Here is a 21076-nt window from a genome sequence, read left to right as displayed (position 1 = left end):
CCTAGTTTGGGGCGCCTTCTCTTATATTACTGACCAACTAAAGATATAAATTAAACTAAACTGAGGTTAAACAAAGCAACAAAGTGGGAGGCTTTAATTTTTTAAATTTAATTTATTAGTAAGATAAAGCTAAGAAAAAGCATAATTTTATAATAAATTGAGAGATGGATTTATTCATTGATTAAATATTTGGCAAATAAGATCTTTAAATATTCATTAGGCTTACCCCAATGCTAATCAGGAATGCTATTGACCCAGGGGGCTGGGGGCACTGCCATATATGGGCTATATAGGTATGTGTCGCTGTGAACGGTATGGTTTTCAAGCAGTTTACCCTAGGATAGGGTATATAAATCAGAGCGTTTGGGTCTAGAATAGGGAATCATTTTTCACAAAACTGACTGCTTGGTTGAAGATTTTATCTAGAGTTAGGAAACCAGGAATTGCCACTCAAAAATATAAAAAAATCAAACCAGCAAGTTCAAATTTACGCAAATCAGCCTCAACAGTGTCAATAGACGGAGGGATTTGCGGAGTTTACTCTAGTATAGGTTAGCAAAATTCAGCTGAACTAGCTCTGGTATAGGCTAAGGGTTCTAGTGTCCCAGCAGCCCATCCCCACCCAGAAATTCCCAAAGTACCCCCCCCCCCCCCCCCGGGGCTATTGAAGCTAACTGGAGTGCTATCTGGAATGTGAATCAGGCTAACTTGAGTGCCCAGGGAGGGATCCCATGTGAAAATGTTCGGGGATGCTCGTCAAAAAAATTGAATTAAACCCCCAGGCTTGAGTGCTAATTAGGCTAACTTGAATGCTATTGAGGATAACTGGAGTGCAACTGAGGCTAAAAATAGTGACTCGGAGTACAAAAATTCAACTCAAACTTGTTGAATGGACAAACACCAAATAATATAAATTTGCAGTCAACACCATTTAAAATTCACCATTTATAAATTTTTTTCCAAAAAATTTCTTTGAGTACATTAAAAGTTTGGCATTTATGTTATATCTGCCTAAATGTAACACCATGGCCATGGCACATTACTGAGCTCAAGGTGCATACCCTACCCCATTACTCATTATATTGTATGATCAAAATAGTGAGATCAAAAAGTGATAAAGCCACATCTGAGTTTGATCCTTGTCATATTCTACTCAAGGACTTAAAATCACTTTCTCCTGTATTTAATCCTGTTATATATTGCATCAACTGTGAGAAGTGCTCTTCGAGCTCAAACTCAGGGAGCTTATTTAACGCTAAAATGGCCACTACCAAACAAATTGAAGCCGTCAGGCCCCAAATACAAAACTTCAAGGACTTCTCTTGATGCTTATCATCACTCGTTTCAAAGTCGAACAAGTGTATGTCAAATATTTTACTTTTGAATGTCATTTTCTCCCGTCTATGTGTTGCCTTGAGGAGGAAGAACTCTAGGGGAACGTCAAACGTAGATTCAACCTCTGAGCTATTTATTAGCAAGTCAAACTGTGACTTGACGATGCCAACAACTGGATACACGTACATGGCCTTATCTCTTGCCCGAGAAATGACAGGACTCAGCACACCAATCACCTCTACAATTCCAGGCGACAAACCTACTTCTTCGTGGGCTTCTCTTAAAGCTGTATCCACGATGTTTTTATCACCATCTTCTTCTTTTCCACCAGGAAATGCTACATGTCCTTTATGGGTGGGCACCTGCTGTGATCGCAATGTGAGAAGAATGTGAAGAGATCCGTCTTTGAGGAAAATGGGAACCAGCACGGCAGCGTTTAAAAATTCTGGATTTGTTTCAACCTTGAAAGCAGTTCTGTGCTTTGATTCTGCGTACTTTTTCACTCTGCTATGGCACAAATCCAACAAAACTGATTGCTCTGAGGGGCTGGCCATTTCGACTGGCTCTATTGTTCAAAAAAAAAAAAGCTGTCTTCTTTACGTTTTCATTGCAAAATCCAAGAGTTTCCTCAGCCATGAAAAAGACAAGTGCAGAAACAACCAGGCGCTACACTCGGGCTGACCTTCTAACGCGTAATTTCATTGGTCAAAATTTACGCACTGTCCAATCAAATGTCCTGTTAGAATTCAACTCACCCGGCTATCCAGATGAGAAGAGTGTGTACGATAGTTCGGAGATTTTGTAACTTCTCTTCTCACTCTAGGAACGAAATGTTTTCACAGAGGTTTAGTCCAACCACAGGAAAAATGGAGTGGGTAGTTGAAGATGAAGATTATGACATGAGAAACGAAATAGCAAGGTGTGTTAATTTGCGAAAACCGAGTGGTCTAAGCACAGTATTTAGCTAGCCCACGTGGTCTAGTTTCCTGGTAGCCATGGAGGTTAAATCAATTGGTATTTATTTTTGTTCCCAGGTCAGCCTATGCAGACATGCTTCACGATGATGAGAGGGTATAGATGATTTGAATGTCTTAAGCTTAAAGTTTTAATTAGGTTTAATTAGATTTAGGGCACTGAATAAAGATCATGGCATTTTTTGTCCATCCTTTTTATGGCTGTATAAGCTTAGGGACACCAGAGTGGCAGTTCCCGTATTACATTGCGACAACGACGACACACCCCTTCCCCTCCCCGCCCCACGAAACATTGCTCTCACATTGTGCGTCTCTGTCGACCGAGGTATATAAATGAGTACTGGCAAATTTAATGCCTGGGGGCTAACCTTGCGATGCTCTAGTATCTCATCCACAGTGGAGTAGTACTTGAAACAGTAGTGGCTTATAATGCTTTTGAAACACAGAAAATTTTTAGCAGTATGGACCACTTGATGCAACGCAGACTTAACCTTTTCCTTCTTACAAAACTGACCCAGAAAACTGTTTAGGGATAATTCCACAATATATACAAGGTCCTGAGTTGCTGAAAAGGGATGGAAAGAGAGAGAGAGAGAGAGGGGGGGGGGGGGTGGTGCAGGGGGGAGGATTCTCAGTTCTTCAGGTCAGATTTGGTCTTCAGTATTAGGGGCGGATCCTCGCGGGGGAGTACTTGACCCAGGTTTGGGTATAGGGGTGCTGCCGAGGGTTTGAAATCCTGACCCTGTTTAAGACAAAAATACTCTAAAAACCCTACCCTGTGTAGAACAAAGAAACACGAAGAAACTAGAAGGTACAATCTATTCTGTCATTGCGCACTTGTTATAATACTGGTAAGTGGAAAAATTTTTTTTGCCAACAACAATAGCATTATTGTCCAGAAAATGATCTCACGTTGACTGATGACCTTGTAGTGGTTGGTTAACGTCTCTCGCCCCGGGGGGAAGACCCAGAAGTCTTTAGGTTCCTCTTCCATGGTCGCCCCTCTGTACTAACCACAAAATACCATCACTTTGTTCACACTTATCGGGTCCTTGTTAATCAGGAACTAGCAAACAAGAATAAAATGTTTTTGTGTGTCTGTAGAATAAGAAGTACTATCAAGCTACTAAGGATGCTGTGAGAAAACTCAAAGACAGAGGTCAAACAGTTCACATGTTAGACATTGGAACAGGAACTGGACTGCTGGCCATGATGGCTGTGAGGAGTGGAGCAGATAAGGCTACTGCATGTGAGGTCAGTGAACTAACTGCCGCCTGGTTAGCTCAATTGGGAGCGCCGGACTGCTGTGCAGGAGGTCGAAGGTTCGAGCCCCAGACCGGACCAACAGTCAGGGTCTTAAAATAACTGAGGAGAATGTGCTGCCTTTGTAATTACATCTACAAATGGTTAGACATTCAAGTCTTCTCGGATAAGGACAAACCGTAGACCCGGCTCACAGCACTTCACTGATCTGGTTCTTGTGGGATGTTAAAGAACGCATGACATTGTTCGAAAAGAGTAGGGGACGTAGAAGCCGGTGTCATGGTCTATCTGACTTGTGCCAGTCATTGGTCTGGGGTGGGTAAGGTGAGATCATACATGGACTGAAGTGGCTGCAAAGTGCGCCTTCATATGCTGGTCAAACATCCAATCTCACCTCTCTGGTTCCTCCGCAATTCAGCCTCTGGCTGCAAGGGAGGAAATTGACACCAACTATCTATCTATCTATCTTCTTCCTTGACAAAATTCATACTTGAGGTAACTGACAAATGGTTAAAAGGCCTTGAGATGAGAGCATCTCATTTTGTCATTGTTTTTTTCTGAACCAGGCATTTGAACCTATCGCCAAAGTAGCTGGTGAAATAGTCATGAAAAATGGATTAAGTGACAAGATTTCAGTCATTGGAAAGCGTTCAACTGAATTAACAGTAGGAAAAGGTAAGCTGACATCTCTAAAACCCGACTTCTAGTGTTAGTGATGTGTTAGAAGTTTCACTTTATGTGGAAAAAATTAACATCCCAAACAGGGGTTTATTTAACGTATCCAGCGGGAGGGCGACTGGTTTTCGCAGGTGGGCAAAACTCTTTCAACTGAACTTCTCTATAAGTTATTACAACTTATCACTAGATGGTCAAACCAGGAGGGCAAAATCATCCTCACAGCTGGTCCATTTGCCCAGTGTCCCAGCTTTAATCATGAAACCACTACCAAACCACAAAGTACCATTTCAGATCCTCCAGAAGAAGATTTGCCAAATAATAATCTTGCTCCTTCTCTTATTTAAGCAGCTTTTGTATGTGATAGCCGGTTTTTTCCTTTTTGTCTGCAATGATAATCCCATCCCTTGAGTCCCAAGTGCAGACAGTTGGGTCAAGAGGAAGTGAAATGATATTATAAATTTCCACCAAGGTCACCTCTCTAGACCAGTAACTTTTAATAATTAATGCTGTCATTCTGCAGGTTCTCTGTTTGACAGCTTCTAGAAGTCATCACATTGTAAGCATTACTTTTGAAATCCTTAGTCTGTCAAAAGTCTAGTACTATGTCAATTTTTTTTTTTTTTTTTGAACAGATGGAGATGCACAAGGTAGAGCTAATTTATTGGTAACAGAACTATGGGACACAGAGCTAATTGGTGAAGGAGCTCTACCAACTCTACGAGATGCTTGCAGTCGACTTCTTGAGGTTAGGAGTTTTAATTTCTGCCACTTTTTAGAGAAAAAGCTGGTAATTAAATCCAAACTAGCTAGCTTAATTGATTAAGCACACTGTAAGCACACTGTAATACATGTAGCACACTGTAACAAACATGGCTTTAATCTGTAGCATGATTCAGTTTTGATCTGTGAAATTTTGTTACTTTTTTTTAGCCAGGGTTTGTGAGTGTTCCAGCTGCAGCTACAATTTATGCACAAGTTTTGGGAAGTGAGGCCCTCTGGAATATGCATCAGTTAAATCCACAACAGGTGATCAAAGATTCCAATCAGAATCAGATTCAAATGGAGATAAAAGCTATTAATAGAACTTTTATTATTAGTAACAGCAGGAAAAAGCCACTAAGCTTAGCTGGCTCATGGCAATTTGTTAGGTGGCTATACATGACACCTGATAGAACTTGCTGCTGCAGTCCTTTAGCTGGGTCTCTCTTTCTTCCTTCTTTTACCTTAAACTTGAAAAAAAATGATGTCCTTATTACTTCATACAGAAATGTCACAAAAACTTGGGACTTACTTTGTTTCACTTTTAGCTTATTACTTACAGAGTATTTAAGGAAAAATCCTGCTTGTTAGAAAAGCACTCAGTCTGTCTAACTAAAGGTTCAAAAATTATCACAGATTTACTCATTACTGTGTCTTGTATTATTTATTAATATGTCTTTGAAAATACTTTTCAAATGAGTGAATTATGTTTTTGGCTTGTTGTCAATTTAATGACTGTTATTTACTACAGAACTGTGGTTTCATTTTTTTTTTCCTGTTCAGATATCAGAAAACCAAGATATAACATTACCACCTAATATGGAGGAGTGCTGTGGGACGGCCAGTGTCTTTGACCTGCATGTCGATGAACTTTCTGATGAAGAAGTTCACATTTTGACTCCACCTGTCCCAGTTTTAAGGTAAGCAGATATTGAAATTTAAATTAGCCTGCGGCTGGTTAAATTGATGCATGCTTGCTTTTGCTGAGGCATAAGCATAGGTACCAGCAAAATTTCCTGGAGCTGCTCTTGATATGGATGGGTTACTCTGACAAATGATTTTTGTGCCCACCAACATCATTTTCTTCTATCATTAAATTAGTCATTTTCTCTAAGTTCAACGTGTCCTTGCTTGGTCTTCTTCACCTCATTTCCATTTTTTAGGTGATGTCAAATTCACTGTTTTATGAGTGTAAACAATCTGTTTCAATTATGCCTCCTCCCTTCCTCCTTACCTTTGCCTGCCTCACCGTGTCAAGCTGTGCCGTGCTGTGCCATGCCTTGCTGTGGCATGCCCTGTCATGCTGTATTGTGTCATGCTGTGCCATGCTGTGCCGTGCCTTTTCTTTTCATCTCATTCTCTTCCCTTCCCTTTACTCCCCTTCGATTCCATTCCCAACCACCCCCTTCCCTCCCATCCCTTCCTGTCCTTTCCTCCCTTTCTTCTCCTTCCCTTTCTTTTTTCCATATCCTTTCCTTTTCTTCCCTTTTCTCCTCTTCCTTTCCTTTCCTTTCCATTCCATTCCTTTCAGTGCCACCCGCTTGACTTCCTTGTCTCCTTTAAAATACAATGTTAAATTACCCAATCATTAAATTTCTCCCTGCAGGTTTGACTTTTGTGGTAGTTGTACCTCTACAAATTCGGACTGCACAAACAGGGTCTCTATTCCAGAGACTAAAAACAAAATCCACAGTGATAAAACAGTGTCCCAATATTGTGCCCAAACATCTGTAAAACAGACCGGCATTGCTCATGGAGTGGTCATGTGGTGGACATTAGATATGGACGTTGATGGTGAAGTTACCCTGACAACTGCACCACGTTGGTCCCACCCTGATAGTAATGACAGACCAGTAAGATTGTGGCAACTGTTATTTTGTTGTAGTAGTAGTAGATTCCTAATGTACAAACAAGGGCCACTCAACATGGGAGACATTCCTCATAATACAAATTCTGAGAATTAAAGGGGTGACAACTGTTATAAGCACTTTTAGAAAAGCAACCCTGTAAATTCTGAGTGTCACCTCCTTTTTTTTTCTTGAAAGTTTGTACCATTACTTTGTTCAACATGAATTTTGCAATGTACCAAGAGATATAATTATTATTTCTAGCTTCCTGGTAAATTTTTCAAGTCTCCTAAACTCTTTCTTTTACTAGATTCCTAGAAAAAAGTTGAAAGTTGCTGTTTTCCTCAAACACCAGTTACATGTATCAAACCGTGGGTTGATGGTATTTAGACCTAATGTCTGCTTGTCAGTGACTCGTGAACTTGATTATAGATAAATTAATTTTTCTTAATTACACAGCATTGGGAAATGACATCAATTGATGTTTTCACATGTTAACTTTATATGTATACCTCTCAAAAGGTATTTAGTGGCATTAGGTATTAATACATATTTGAGTTTAGAGCTGTGGACTGGCATTTTATTCTAATGGTGTTACATCTCACTTGTTGTTCGCAGTGGAGAGATCATTGGATGCAGGCAGTATATTTCCTAAAGAGACCGTTACTTATGCAGGAAGGTATGCGACCTTAATCCCTAGAGTGCCAAATTTTCACCAAAAAAAGCTGTTTTTAACCATTAAATCATTTTTTGGCTGCCATGATGCCAAATGGGCCTTAGTTTTGCTGAGAAAGCTATTTTTTTTAACTAAAAAGATCGATTTCTCCAAGATTAGGTTAAGATATGTACAATTTTTTAATTTGGCGCACATGCATAAGCCAAAATTTGGACTATTTTTCTTTTAGATTACCCGGTTCAAATTTTTTTCTTGGCCCTTTTATTCTCGCTACCTTTTGCGTTTCGTATTCTTTCTGGCTGCCGTAAAAAGTTGGGAGTAAATTATGGGCAAAGCCTGGAAATTGGACCTTGATCAATTATCGGTATAATTGGCCATTTTTCCACCATTTTTACACCAAATCTGATAATGTTGTTTTTCAGTTTGCTATGTCAGAATGCTGCTGATATCCAAAACCACCTGTTGTGCAGATAGATCTATCCTAGCTCTACTATCTGCTCATCAAGAATATCTGGTGACATTTAAATTGATGATGTAGCAAGTGGTACAAAGAGCATGACCATTCGGGGCACGTAGATGTGTCATTGGCAGTCAAAGGGTTGAATGTAGACCTGTACATTAGGGGCGTTAAGGATAGAGGACCTGCATGAATACCAGCTAAGGCTGATATGGCTTCCTCTCTGAATATTGTTATTTATTTAATGATTGATTGATTGATTGATTGATTTAATAGAATTTAGAGACTTTGAACTGTAAATTTCAGTGGGATGGAAGGTCAAGCCTAAAAAATGTTCCAGATGGAGGGTGTGGATATTTTTGGAAATAACATATAATTATTATTTTGCTCAAAGGCAGTTGTTGGAATTTACAAAGTACAATGTTTTGCTTCTGTTGGTTGTTTTGTTGGAAGATTACAAAGTCTAACAAATAACAAATGAGGAGGTTTCCTCGCACAACTTACAATCAGTATGTAATACATGTATTCCTTTATTGCAGGTGACAAGCTGAATATTCATTGTTGTCATGACGACTACAGCATTTGGTTTGATGTTATGCCTCTAAATCAGTATGTCCCACCATGTGCCATTTGAAAGTGGTATTTTTAAAGTTAAATTTCTCATTGATTATTTGGGCGAAGAGCCAACTGACAATGACAACCAGTTGGCAAGTGCTAACTAAGTAATTTGAAGTAGAATAATATTGTTCATGTTTATATTTTAAAAAATCGTAATAAAAACACAAGAGTGAGTCTGGATGAACGGTAAAATTTAAAGGCGTGAGTTCACCTGAGCTGCAGGTGAGGGCTTGTATGTCAAGAGGTTTCCCATATGTAGATGCAATACTGCCATTTGCCTTTCCTGTTTCCTTTGTCATGAAAGAAATCTAACAAGACATCGCATACAAGTGTAGCTGCTTTTATGAAGCATCATGGAAAACAAGTAGCTGACCAATCAATTAGTGTCTTTCATATACTATAATGATATGACTTCGTTTTATTGTTTTAAATTATTTGGGTTACTTGTGACTGGGTGACAAATGGTGCAAGTTTTTTTAGACACAAATTGCTGGACAAATGAAAACTGCTATGTTATTGTGTTACATTTATTGTCATTGGGTTTTTCAGAGTTGTAACATCAGTTGATCGTCCACTGTGTACTTGTGGAGCCCATGTTATTTGGAGTCGTCATAGATTTGCCATGTTGAATGACAGGCCAAGGTTACAAGCTTTTAAGCAAGCACTGAAACAGGTTATAAACATCTTTATGGCCAATCATATGTCACTACATGTAAATGAAGGAAAACATACATGTACATCAGCTATCTTTTTATGCATTAAACAAACATGTTGCTGTGTATCTAGCAATATATTTTACATTTTCCAACCATCTCAACCTATACTATAGCCCGGGTGTACTCTACAAAGTTTGATACAGGGAAGCTCTGCTCTGAGGTCCAACCCTTTCCCTTTTGTATTTAAATACCATTTTAACAGAAAAAGTACCCCTTTCATATACCGTTAATTGAAAGAAGATACCCCATCCACATGCTTTCGTAACTGGCCTGTATTATGAATAAATCAGCAAAAAAGGAATTCTTGTCATTTTCGTGTACTGCTTAACAAATAAAATAAAGCCATGAAGTGTCCATTTAAAACATTTTAATTCCCTTTTAAATAACTAACTTACCACAACTAATGTACCTCAACTTATGATGTCCCTACCCTTTTATACACCTCAAGCCCAAAAAAGGTATGCCTTTCATGTGGAGCCTCCCTGTATAGGCCATTATAGGAAGTACAACAGGAGGCTTTGATTTTCTGCTTTCTGTTTCTCTTTGCTCTCAGTTCTCACCAACTCCATAGTGGCTCCCACTTCTCTGAATGTCCTTTTTCTTATGCAAAAATATCACAGTGTAGAATTTACTTATTTCTCCCAGTTCCCACCTCTCCAGGAATCCCACCTCCCTTTCCTCTGACCTGCTGCCTCAGTTAGGCTTCTAAAATTTAGGTTTTAATGTGAGTGTATTTGAAACACTCACATTCAACCCTACCCTCACAAATTAAAGCCAAATCTACATAGACTTTGCTACAATTAATATCAGTGCCATGTCCCCTGTTTGGTGATGCTCACTCATGGATGTTTTATTTTTTTGGCAGCTGGCTGGAGAAGGTTATTCAAGATGTCTTTGCATAAGTGATGGCTCACTGCTTCCTGTGATGGCAGCCAAGTTTGGATTTGAAAAGGTAAAGTTTTTTTATGAAGTGAAATATCACCGACAAGTAATGCAGACCTTTGACTTTTTTCTTCATAGCATAGCAACATATTGAGCAGACTAAGACATTCAACAGACTGTGGGAGCACTCATCACTAGGCAGGGCACATTTGTTAATTTTTGTCTTTCTCCAGTGAAGTTATTGGTAAAACTGGATCGTATCATTTGATCTTGTAGTTCAGGCATTGCTCAATCATGTGGCACTGTCAGAGTGCTTGTAGTTAACACGTTATAAACCAGGTAATAATAATAATAATAATAATAATAATAATAATAAATGAGACGGGATCTAAGTAGAGTGACAGCACTGTTGCAAGGCAGAATGTTAAAAGAACACCACAAACGTGAGCTGGAGCGAAAGTACAAGATTGCTGAAATAGGCCTTAAACATGTCTCTGAAGATCTCAAACAAAGAATTACTGCCAAGGCTACAAAGATCCGAAGATACAGATTGTTCGACACAGACCAGAGAAAATTTTATATGGAACTAAGTGGAGACAAAATCTCATCTGATATGACACCTGATTCAGAAGAAGCCAAGCAATTTTGGGAGAGCATTTGGAGTACAGAGTCAACACATTATAAGGATGCAGAATGGTTAAACAAGTTGAAAGAGGAAGTGGAGTTGCCACAGCAAGCTGAGTTGTCCATCACCATAGACATGGTGACACAGTTTCTCAGGAAAGTTCCGAACTGGAAGGCACCAGGACCAGACATGGTGCAGGGGTTTTGGCTGAAGAACTTTACAGGCCTACACCACAATATCGCAAACCAGCTTCAAGTATGCTTAGACTGTGGGAAGGTTCCTGGGTGGATGACCAAGGGAAGAACTGTCCTTATAATGAAAGACCCAGAGAAAGGCACAGTAGCAGGAAATTACCGCCCCATAACCTGTTTACCTGTAATGTGGAAGTTGCTAACAGGGATAATATCTGACAAGCTCTACGAATTCCTGGATACTGAGAGCGTGTTACTGGATGAGTAGAAAGGTTGCAGGAAAGGCTCCCAAGGAACCAGTGACCAGCTCTTTATTGATAAAATGGTCATACGAGAGGCCAAATCAAGAAAGAAGAATCTTGTAATGGGCTGGATTGATTATAAGAAGGCTTACGACATGATACCGCATTCCTGAATTCTTGAATGTCTAGAACTATTTGGTGCAGCTCAAAATGTTAAGACCTTACTGGAAAATTCCATGAAAGGCTGGCAAACGGAACTTACATCAAACAGAGAAAGTCTTGGAAGTGTCTCCATCAAAAGGGGCATCTTCCAGGGTGATTCCCTATCCCCCCTCCTTTTTGTGGTCTCCATGATTCCGCTGTCCCTAGTTCTCAGAAAGTGCAAAGCGGGATACACATATGCCAACAAGATAAAGGTCAATCACCTTCTCTTTATGGATGATCTAAAGCTTTATGCCAGAAGTGAGTGCCAACTGGACTCACTGATACAATCAGTGAGAATATTCAGCAATGACATCGGTATGAAATTTGGCATTGAGAAGTGTGCTGTCTTGGTCATAAAACGTGGCAAACTGGCACAGACAGAAGGCATAACACTACCAGATGACAAAGCAAACAAGGGGTGTTTCTTGGCTTCCCTAGGCAACTTGTTGTTGCCCGGAGCCAATGACGAAACCAGCTTCAATATCATCAATAGCTGTGCGAATCTTTAATAATAATAATAATAACAACAACAACAACAACAACAACAACAACAACAATAATCAAATTTATTTATTTAGGGTAGCACACAACAGTAATAACTGAAAAACCAGTGGCCCTCATATAATTATTTAGAGAATGAAAAAGATGACATGTTAAAAATTAAAAATATAGAAACTGATTCTCAAATATGCAACGATTATATAAAAAACTGGGATATTTAAAAAAAATTTACATGATAAAATGGTCCAATTCCTTATAACTGTCCATAAAATGTTAAAAAATGGATTTTTTGAAGGTTGTAAGGTTAGGTTGGTTTTTGATAAGGTTTGCTTTCCAAATAATTTTATAGACTTTATAGCTATATATGGTTCATCTTCAATTTGAATACATTCAGTGTGTTTGGAAATATTTTTTTAATGTTTCGTTTTTTAAACTTCTATATTGTAGTAACCTGAAAAGTATTTACGTTGTAAAATCATTCCAAGTGCATATCATTTTGTTTTTACCTTTTTAGGTCATTGCTGTAGAGTCATCTGTCTTATATCAAAAGCTTTTAAAGAAGGTGAGTTGTACCTATTTTTGGATCATTTTGGGATGTGCTTCTACACTGATTATTGACCTTGCCCATAGAACTGTTTAATAGTTCTTTTCTTTACTGCTGGTACAGCCTGGGTTGTTAGTTTTGGCATATGAAAGTCAAGTCACGGCTCATGGTTAGTGCGTTCGACTCCGGATCGAGAGGTTCGGTTCGAGCCCTAGCGGGAGACATTGTGGTTATGTGTTGTTGGGCAAGACACTTTACTCTCACAGTGCTTCTCTCCACCCAGGTGTATAAATGGGTTCTGGCGAATTTAATGCTGGGGGTAACCCAGCGATGGACTAGCATCCCATCCAGAGGGAGTAGAATTACTCCTAGTCGCTTCGATTCATGCTACAGTTACTGGGATAAGCTCCGGCCTGATAGGCCACTTGACTCGTATGCAAACTTTACTTTACTTTACAATAGCATGTAAAGATGAGTTGAGTTTAAATTTGTGAAATGAAACTTGGTCAACTCAGCGTTTCTTTTCCAGATAATAGATTTAAATGGGATAGCTGATAAAATTGAGATTCTTAGCGAAGAGGCAGCTGATCTACGGAGGGAACACTTGTCTGATGATCAGGTACTCCGTCATTAACCATAGCGCGATGTTATGCATTGAACATGGAACTCAACATGAGTGTATCCAGCCAATCGCAAATTATACAGACAATCTACTGAACCAATCACAACTCGAAGTAATTACGTGTAGCTGGCGTGAAGCGCGGGAAAACGTGTGCGGGCAAGTCTCGATTGGGTTTGGTTTTACTTCTGATTGGATGAAAAAGTGGCGCGAGTTTTTTAAGCCAATCGCTTGGCGTGACAATAGGATTGGTTTGGTGTGAGTAAATCATTACCAAAAACGTTTGTCTTTGCCGTAAAACGGGGTTTTTGATCTCTCTCACAAGACGGCAATGAATAGTCTTAAGCGGCCTTCACACGGCAAACTAAAGTTGGCACACTCAAGTTGGTGCGTGTGTTGGCGACAAATAGAACTTGCCTCTATTCTCGCCAACTTTTTCACCAACTTTTCCGCGTTGGTAGACTCTTTTCTGACGTGTGAACGATTGGCAAATATGTTTTGTTAACTGTCAGCCAATGAAAACACGCGCTCTATTCACGCGATTCATTTGCGTGACACTTAACAAAATGGCGGACGCAATCCAAGATGAACATGAGGCCACTTTAAAATTTATCGAAGAGGTTCACAATTGTCCGGCTGTGTGGGGCATTTCATCTGTAGTCTACAAAGATAATATAAAAACAAACAAAAGAAAATGGAGGAGCTAGCGGACAAACTGGGTTTCCTCCAAACCTTTCTATTTCTCCACCGGTCTCTGTTTCCTCTCTTCTCTTCTTCTGTTTCACTGTTGTAGGTGAGTGCCACTACACTAAGTCGGTCATGTTGTAAATTACCGTGTGTTGTGAAATGACGCGAGATTAACGTGTGAAGGTACGAGTTTGCCAACTTTTTGAAGTTTGCCAACACGAGTTTGCCAACTCAAGTTTGCCGTGTGACGGCCGCTTTAAACTTCCATTCTGTAGCTCTGTTATAAAATAATAACGAATAACTATTGATCACATAAGGAGTGAAAGATGTAAACGGTTGCTTCAAAATTATTCCATGAGTGCGCGTTGGATATGAAATATAACCATCTCATGTGCAACAAGCGCGATTGAAATATTTTTTTTTAATTGTTAAAAACGCCCCCAAAATAAAGAAAACTAAAATCAAAATCAAATCAAATCAAATAAAAACGTCAAAAAAAAAAAAAAAAAGAAAGAAAAAGAAAGAAAAAAGAAAAGAAAAAAAAAAACACGCATACGTTTACCATATTTGTAGAGCATGGTGTAATGGCTCATATGCCATCAAGGCTAAGCCAATCAAAACTCTTGCATTATATTATCCAGTGATCTAGTTTTTAAAAATAGCTCCTGACCGATGAGAGATCTAGAAATGCATTGACCGAGGTTGAGAAAAATAAAGTTACCAAAAAAACCTCATAGCAGCCGAGGGTAATATTTTGAATAAAGGTAAGAAGATCTTATCCAAGTTATCCATATTTCAATAAAAACGGACGTTTGGTGTTAGTTGAGAACACAATAACACACACATTAAGCATTCTTACGAGGTTTGACATTAAATTTCTCGAGAATGCTTGGGTATGTAATCGCGGGGTCAGCTAGAAAAATTAATTACATTGAAATGTTTTCAATAGTATTCCAAAAAGTTACCGTGCTGTGAGAAGATTATTAGTAAATAATTTTTGCACTTATTGCACGAGCTTTGAGTGGAATCCGTCTTAATATTTTTGATATCGTTGTATTGTTTTTACAGGTTGATGTTATTTTAGGTGAACCATTTTTCACAAGTGGCCTGTTTCCGTGGCACAACTTATACTTCTGGTATGCAGCAGTGAGCGCCGCTAAAATAAACAGACGAGGAGTGAAGATAGTGCCTCAGGGTGCCACATTGAAGGCAATGGCAGGTCAGGCTTTTAAACTGAATTTTGCAGGGTTAATGTGGTACCATAGGCATTTAAAGCGGGTTGATCGTACAAGTGTCAATTTGCATGTTCCCTGCTGTAAGCAGACAAGTAGAAAGTATCACCATCTATAGCCTCCTAAACAGACGCTCTTTGGGCTCGTCACGTTTCGTTGAGGAGGACGATTGTGTCACGAGCCCAAATAGCGTCTGCGTAGGCCACAACATATACCGCTACCCCAGTTGATGACGCTCGACCAAAAAGAGACCCTTTGAAAGAGAAGGGTGTACCTGTGGCGTTCCTGAGGACTTGCTGGTACATTCTTTGGACTTCGTCAAGTCTGTTGGACTCACTGTTACCATAGCTAACTACACGGACCGTGGAGCGTCAGAGTTGTGAGAGGGCTCAGTGGCCCTCTCGCTGTTACACAACGCTACGCTCTCGGGAGCATAGCGTTTGCGTGATTGAGAGAGGGTCAGAACTGGACTAGCTTACCTCCCGCGAACATGGCCTGAGTTCGAATACTGCACCCAGCCTCACATGTGGGTTGAGTTTGATGTCTTGACCGCCGATTTTTCTGCGAGTTTTCCTCCCTGGGCGAAAACCAACACTTCTAAATTCCATTTCGATCTGCAAACAGTGGACGAAGAGCTACTGCTAAATCCTATATATTTTGTTAATTTTATTTGAATAAACGTATTCTTATACTCATCTGCGCACAAAGTTGGTTTTGCCTCTAAAAGTACTGGGTCGCGTTTAACAAAGTCAAGGGGAACAGTCACTGTGGTAACTCTCAATTGTTGAATTTCAGTGGAGTTTGACGATCTGTGGAAGTTCCATGCTCCAGTAAACATAGTGGAAGGATTTGATATTTCTTTGTTTGACAAACTGATCGAGGTAAGAAAAACTTATAGTTTTACTTTCCGACCAGGAAAATGGCTTGCTTTGCAACAGAGTTCGCACTACTTCTGAAACTCCCGAAAAATTCCAGAATTTTTGAAAAATTTTTCCAGGGTCCTGGCAAACTCCTTGAATATTCAATTTTGGCATCAACTCGTGGAAAAATCCTTGAATTTATCTATTGGTAGTAGTTGTAGTATTAAAAAAGGAACTTTTTCAAGAAAAAACGAATGAGAAAGTTATGAAAACGTTTCTCTACATACACTTTGGCTTAGGAAGTAACTTATTCTAAAGAAAATTGATGTGAAATTTCTAACTTTGGGGTCCTGGACCTTGTTTGTTGATTCCCTGGAAAACACCTGGAAAATTCGTGGAATGCAATAATCTACTGGTAGTTCGAACCCTGTTGCAAGGTTTCTGGTGTGACCTTGCACCCAACCGTTTCTTGTCTGATCTTTCAGGGATCAAAACTGACAAATGAAGAAATCAATAATGAAACAAGCCACGGCATAGCTTTGGAGCCACATCATTTGTGGGAATACCCCTGTCGTGCTCTTACGGAGGAATTCACGATCATGAAATTTGATTTTACTTCGCATATACCAAGCCAGAAAATGACTAGTGAAGGAAATGTCAATCTGAAAAGGTAATTACAATACAGTGGAATCCCGTTAATTCGGTCACCAACGGGCCACAAAAGTGTGGCCGTATTAACGGGGTGGCCTTATGAAAGGGGTTCTTCAAATAAGAAAATGACTGATTGAGCTTTTGTTTGGGCCAGAATAAAGTTACCGTATTAACGAGGTGGGAGATTGACAGTTAATTCTCACCGTCCACCCCGCCCCCTCGCCCCCCTCTTTCTGCGGTGAATGTGTAAGATACTATTATTCGTCACGTTGAATTGAAACGACCTGTGACCTGTTCCAAATGCGTGTGATGAGTCATAAGTACCATTTAATATAACATGTAGTAGTAACGTATTCTAGGCTCTCGACAGTAGGGGCGAACAAAAAATGTGGGCATGCGAATGGCGGGGCGTCCCTTTTTCTTTTCGCTTTCGTCCTTCCACTATTTGATCGTCCCCCTCGAGAACCTGAGACAGGCTACTGTGCTAGTAAAACACAGCTACAGTGAACCCGTTTTGCCCGGGTATGTTAAGTATGAACCAGGCTCTCAAATTGAGGTCGGGGACGACATACTGGAAAAGGTGCGATAAATTATTTCGTTCAGCACTGGCGTTCCTCGTCTCGTTTAGTTTTGGTCCATCACAATTAACCTTTTCCCAGGCTCTCTCTTCATCCTGCTTGTCCTTCTCACTCTGTGGGGGAGGGGGTGGGGGGAGCTAGAAGACGAGACCCTGGGAACGAGGTTGCCAGCAAAACAACGTAAAGAATGCATTGCAATAATTTTGCGTAAACAATTCTTTACTCTTTATTGTGAAGGCAATTTTATTTCATTAGTAGAATTGTTTTCATTTTTGTATTTCTTTCAGATATTTTAAAAACTTGTGTCCATTTTATTCAAATAATGGTGTTTCTTTGCACAGACCAGGTACTTTTCATGGAGTTGCCATATGGATGGATTTCCATTTAACCGAAAAACTAACCGTTACTACAGGACTGCAGCAGGTGAGGCGTCTTAACTGTTTGTCTGCCTCTTTGTGCCGGTTTAAGCCACTCGTATATTTCTTTCTTTCTTTTACAGAATCAAGAGCTCGCAGAAGGGACATCAAAATTGAACTGGGTTCGTCACACAAAGCAAGGTGTTTATTTCATGCAGTTACCGACTCAGATTCAAGATGAAACCCTTGTAAAGGACAATGTTCCTGTTATTAGATACGCTGTCAGTTTTGAACCAAATTCTGGAGAGATCGACTTCAACTTTCAACTACACACAAGTTAACACCATTGGTTATCATCATGTGCGTCAGTGATTGTCAACGAACTGCACTGAACTTGCGGAATTCAGTGAATCTACTAGCTGCAGCTAGTTGCAATCACCCTTCAACTGAAAAAAACGAGAGACTCTCTATCAACTGCCGCAACTGTAGCAGTCATCATTTCACATATTGTAGTAAAGTCGAACCTCCAAAATGTTGACACCTGGTGCCAGAAAAAAGTGTCCAGTTGGGAGGTTTCCGCTCATGGGAGATTAAAAATCTGTTGTTATCATTATTTGTCCGCATACGAGAGGCGTCTGCACTCTTGAGGTTTCGGTTAGGGGAAGTTCGACTGTGGAATGACAGTTTCGCATGATTTAGGAAGTCCATTTTCATCTAAAAGACTATATTCCTGTCCAAGTTCGCTTGGTCCACTCCCAGCCTGGAAAAGAAATATTGAAAAGTTAATAACTTATCTTTTGTTGCTAAACGACATTTCCCGTTAGTGTAGTTTGCCAAGTGACCAGAAACCATGCTTCGATGGATGTAGGTAAAAGAAGTGGACGAACTTCTAACCACGACAAGTCAATGTCCATTCATTCTGACTACACTAACACGAGACATTCAATGTGAATAGTTTATTGAGGATGCGTCAGTCAGTAATTCGACACCCCGTGAGCCGACCCGTGAGCCTGTCCATCGTGCCGTCAGAATAATAATTACTGACTAATTCGTCCCTCAATCATCAGAGATTACATTTTTCAACACAAATATCTCATGGGTCATGTTATCCACTTAGTAAAACCCATCTCCTTACCTTTGAGAACAAATGTCTGTCAAGTGTCAAAACTGACAGATCTGGCAATCTTGAGGGAAACACGAATAAAGTTGTTTTACCGCGGATCGAAGGTGTGTCTGGTGTTATGTGATTGACATTTTGTAGTTTAGAAGTTATTTCTTGATTTTTAAGTGCAGACATGTCTATTTAAATGAAAATGTAGTGGAGACAAGTCTTGACGTGTTTTTTGTTAGAGCCGAACAAACTTTTGTCAGTCTAGTGCGGACGGGCCCTAGGATTGAGACACCTATGCAGACAAAGTAAGACACCGGGCAAACTAATAGCTTACAACAGCAAGGCTTCACGTGTTTTAAGTAAGAATACTCTAGTTGCTAATGGAATCACGAAACCATCTTTATTACCTTTGTTGAAATGATATACTTCACAGCTCCCTGGGTTGGTTCAATGGTTATTGATTCCAAAAGACTCTGGAAGCAACAAGGTTTATGAGTGGCACCATCAAGGACACAATATGGACTAATGAGTAGAGGGGCATGGGATTACCCATTCTGTGAGACAACTGGTTGTTTTATATTGGCACCAAGACTGAGAGTTTAACATCATGTGCGCTTACGCGAACAACGTACCATTCACCATAAGATCATTTGCTTTTTAATCGTAAAAACATGCATAGTGTAAATTCTTTAACGGAAAGACACATTCTGAGCAGCTGTCTTGTTTTCATAAAGCAGAAATGTAATGACGTATACAAACCTTTGATATCGTGGCTTGAGGATAAATTTCAATTCCTTGAACAAATCTGTGGGCGTATTAGAGTGTGGTATTAGTAGCATCAACCAACAGATAAATAAACGGACAATATTATTAGGCAACAGTTCTGGTGCGAGCAGGAGTTCCAAATGTCAATGCAGTTAAGTTTTTGTACTCTCACTCCTCCCTTACGCAGGGTAGTGTGAACCCTGGCAATCGACAGAAATCGACTATAGTACTCGTCCTCGAACCCAAACTAAAGGACACTTCTACTAAACATAGAAACTATGACTTGATTATCATGCTTCAGAAAAGAGTGCTCGGGCTTCACCAGTGGTACACAAGGCCAAGAAGATGCAAGTGCAGTGCATGCCTGCTTGCAATGTTCAGGGTAATTTAATCCTCACCGAAGCATAACATATGTACTTTTTACAGCTCGCGATAAAAATTTAAATGCATTTTTCCGTTATACAGTTCTACTCACCCGGCGTCTGTTTCTGGGGGAAAGAAATGTCTGATCAGAGCCAGTACTTCTGCAATATCGTTTTCCATCAGAAACAAAAACGCGTTGGGACCTGCATCGAACGTGTAGGCAACCTAAAGGTATTTACAATACTTTCATCACAAACCCGCATTCACAGTTGTCTCCATTTTGCTTTTATGAACTTGGTCTCGTGTGTTAATATTACTGGAACAGAACTCGTGTAAGAAGTAGAAGAAACAGTTTGTGAAGGAAGGCGTAGCTGAAGGAACACCCTTCGGGACCCAAGCCTAAAACTGTTTATTTGTATATGTCGGTGAACGACAGCAACCCCGAAACATAAGGCCTCCTAAAGCTCCATTTATTTGGTACAGAAGTATATCAACTGAGGGTAGTCGAGACCAAGCGGGAAAAAATTTGTAACACACGGTTTAGAAGGGAGAAGCAATGACCTGTTGCCTAACGCAGTGAACTCCGAATGGCACGGCCCGGGCGGGACACACTGTGCCTTTCTCCTTCTAGGTGTGTTAAATGATCATCGAAGAAAAGGAAAAACATAAATCATACAAAAAGTAAAACAAAATGGAAACAAAAAAAATTGGTCCCGACGATCTGTTAAGAAAACCTTAGCAAATGCTGCAGGTAAACCTGCCTGTAGCATTCCATCCGGGAGGAGGGGGGAGTAGAAATACTCCTAGCTACATCGTGCGACTTGTGCCATAATTAGAAAAGGTAACAAAAGTACCTGGACAAATACCTAGTCATTGTAGATTGCATGCCATACCTTGGGTTCATGATAGAAGTTGTTGTACTGTGTAACCAATTGAACTATTCCGTGTGAGGTTTGGTTCATGTATGGTGGTGTTATTGGCGGGTATGTGTCCTGGCACACTGCATGTAGTTGATTGCTTTCCTAAATAAGAGGAAACGCACAACTTATCGGAGGGAGGTGAGGACAGGAATGATTTAGTTAGCACAATTATTTCAACAGTTGCAACTTTTAAAGTAATACATCAAGTACGAAAGTCAGCGTTTGACCACATTTCTAAAATACGACGCGCAGCGGAGAATTTTTGACGATCTCCCAGGTGTTTGCGGTCAAACACGGTGTTGAATGTTTGATATATCTTCTCAACCGAAACCAAAACTAAGTTCACGTATTGGATAACAGACAAGTGATGCCAAATAGTCGTGCAACAACTGAGATTTAATTTGACCAAATCAGAGAAGATC

At 39.9% G+C, this 21076-nt stretch overlaps 3 protein-coding genes across 3 annotated transcripts in view; 1 reads left to right on the top strand and 2 right to left on the bottom strand.

Annotated features, from left to right (window-relative positions):
- Positions 1-646: 646 nt before the first annotated feature.
- Positions 647-1891, bottom strand: LOC145466672 (uncharacterized). The gene has a single exon (XM_081450389.1). The coding sequence runs from the start codon at positions 1887-1889 to the stop codon at positions 1143-1145; it is 747 nt and encodes a 248-aa protein (XP_081306515.1). The 5' UTR covers positions 1890-1891; the 3' UTR covers positions 647-1142.
- A 211-nt stretch (positions 1892-2102) lies between these two features.
- LOC145466641 (protein arginine N-methyltransferase 7-like) lies at positions 2103-18709 on the top strand. Its single transcript, XM_081450356.1, has 19 exons — positions 2103-2254; positions 2370-2406; positions 3414-3563; positions 4139-4247; positions 4883-4995; positions 5181-5276; positions 5793-5929; positions 6616-6862; positions 7475-7535; positions 8529-8598; positions 9157-9280; positions 10189-10275; positions 12483-12530; positions 13042-13131; positions 14887-15037; positions 15846-15931; positions 16396-16580; positions 17481-17562; positions 17639-18709. The coding sequence occupies exons 1-19, from the start codon at positions 2103-2105 to the stop codon at positions 17834-17836; spliced, it is 2223 nt and encodes a 740-aa protein (XP_081306482.1). The 3' UTR covers positions 17837-18709.
- Positions 17843-21076, bottom strand: part of LOC145466658 (diphosphomevalonate decarboxylase-like) — an 11129-nt gene continuing 7895 nt past the window's right edge. The window contains exons 11-15 of the mRNA XM_081450375.1: positions 20628-20756; positions 19847-19959; positions 19366-19411; positions 19014-19079; positions 17843-18255 (exon numbers count right to left, since the gene is read on the bottom strand). Coding sequence (XP_081306501.1) covers positions 18151-18255; positions 19014-19079; positions 19366-19411; positions 19847-19959; positions 20628-20756 — 459 coding nt within the window. The 3' untranslated portion in view covers positions 17843-18150. The remainder of the gene's footprint in view (positions 18256-19013; positions 19080-19365; positions 19412-19846; positions 19960-20627; positions 20757-21076) is intronic.

Source organism: Orbicella franksi, chromosome 13 (genome assembly GCF_964199315.1).
Source record: "Orbicella franksi chromosome 13, jaOrbFran1.1, whole genome shotgun sequence".
Taxonomy (NCBI): domain Eukaryota; kingdom Metazoa; phylum Cnidaria; class Anthozoa; order Scleractinia; family Merulinidae; genus Orbicella; species Orbicella franksi.
This window is presented reverse-complemented; position numbering and strand designations above follow the sequence as displayed.

What these genes read in the sequence shown, in the direction of transcription:
- LOC145466672 (XM_081450389.1), bottom strand. Translation starts at nt 1,889, where the DNA reads ATGGCCAGCCCCTCAGAGCAATCAGTTTTGTTGGATTTGTGCCATAGC.
- LOC145466641 (XM_081450356.1), top strand. Translation starts at nt 2,103, where the DNA reads ATGAGAAGAGTGTGTACGATAGTTCGGAGATTTTGTAACTTCTCTTCT. An exon ending in ATCAGTTAAATCCACAACAG is followed by an intron (nt 5,277 to 5,792) that starts GTGATCAAAGAT and finishes TTTCCTGTTCAG; the next exon opens with ATATCAGAAAACCAAGATAT. An exon ending in ACCGTTACTTATGCAGGAAG is followed by an intron (nt 7,536 to 8,528) that starts GTATGCGACCTT and finishes CCTTTATTGCAG; the next exon opens with GTGACAAGCTGAATATTCAT.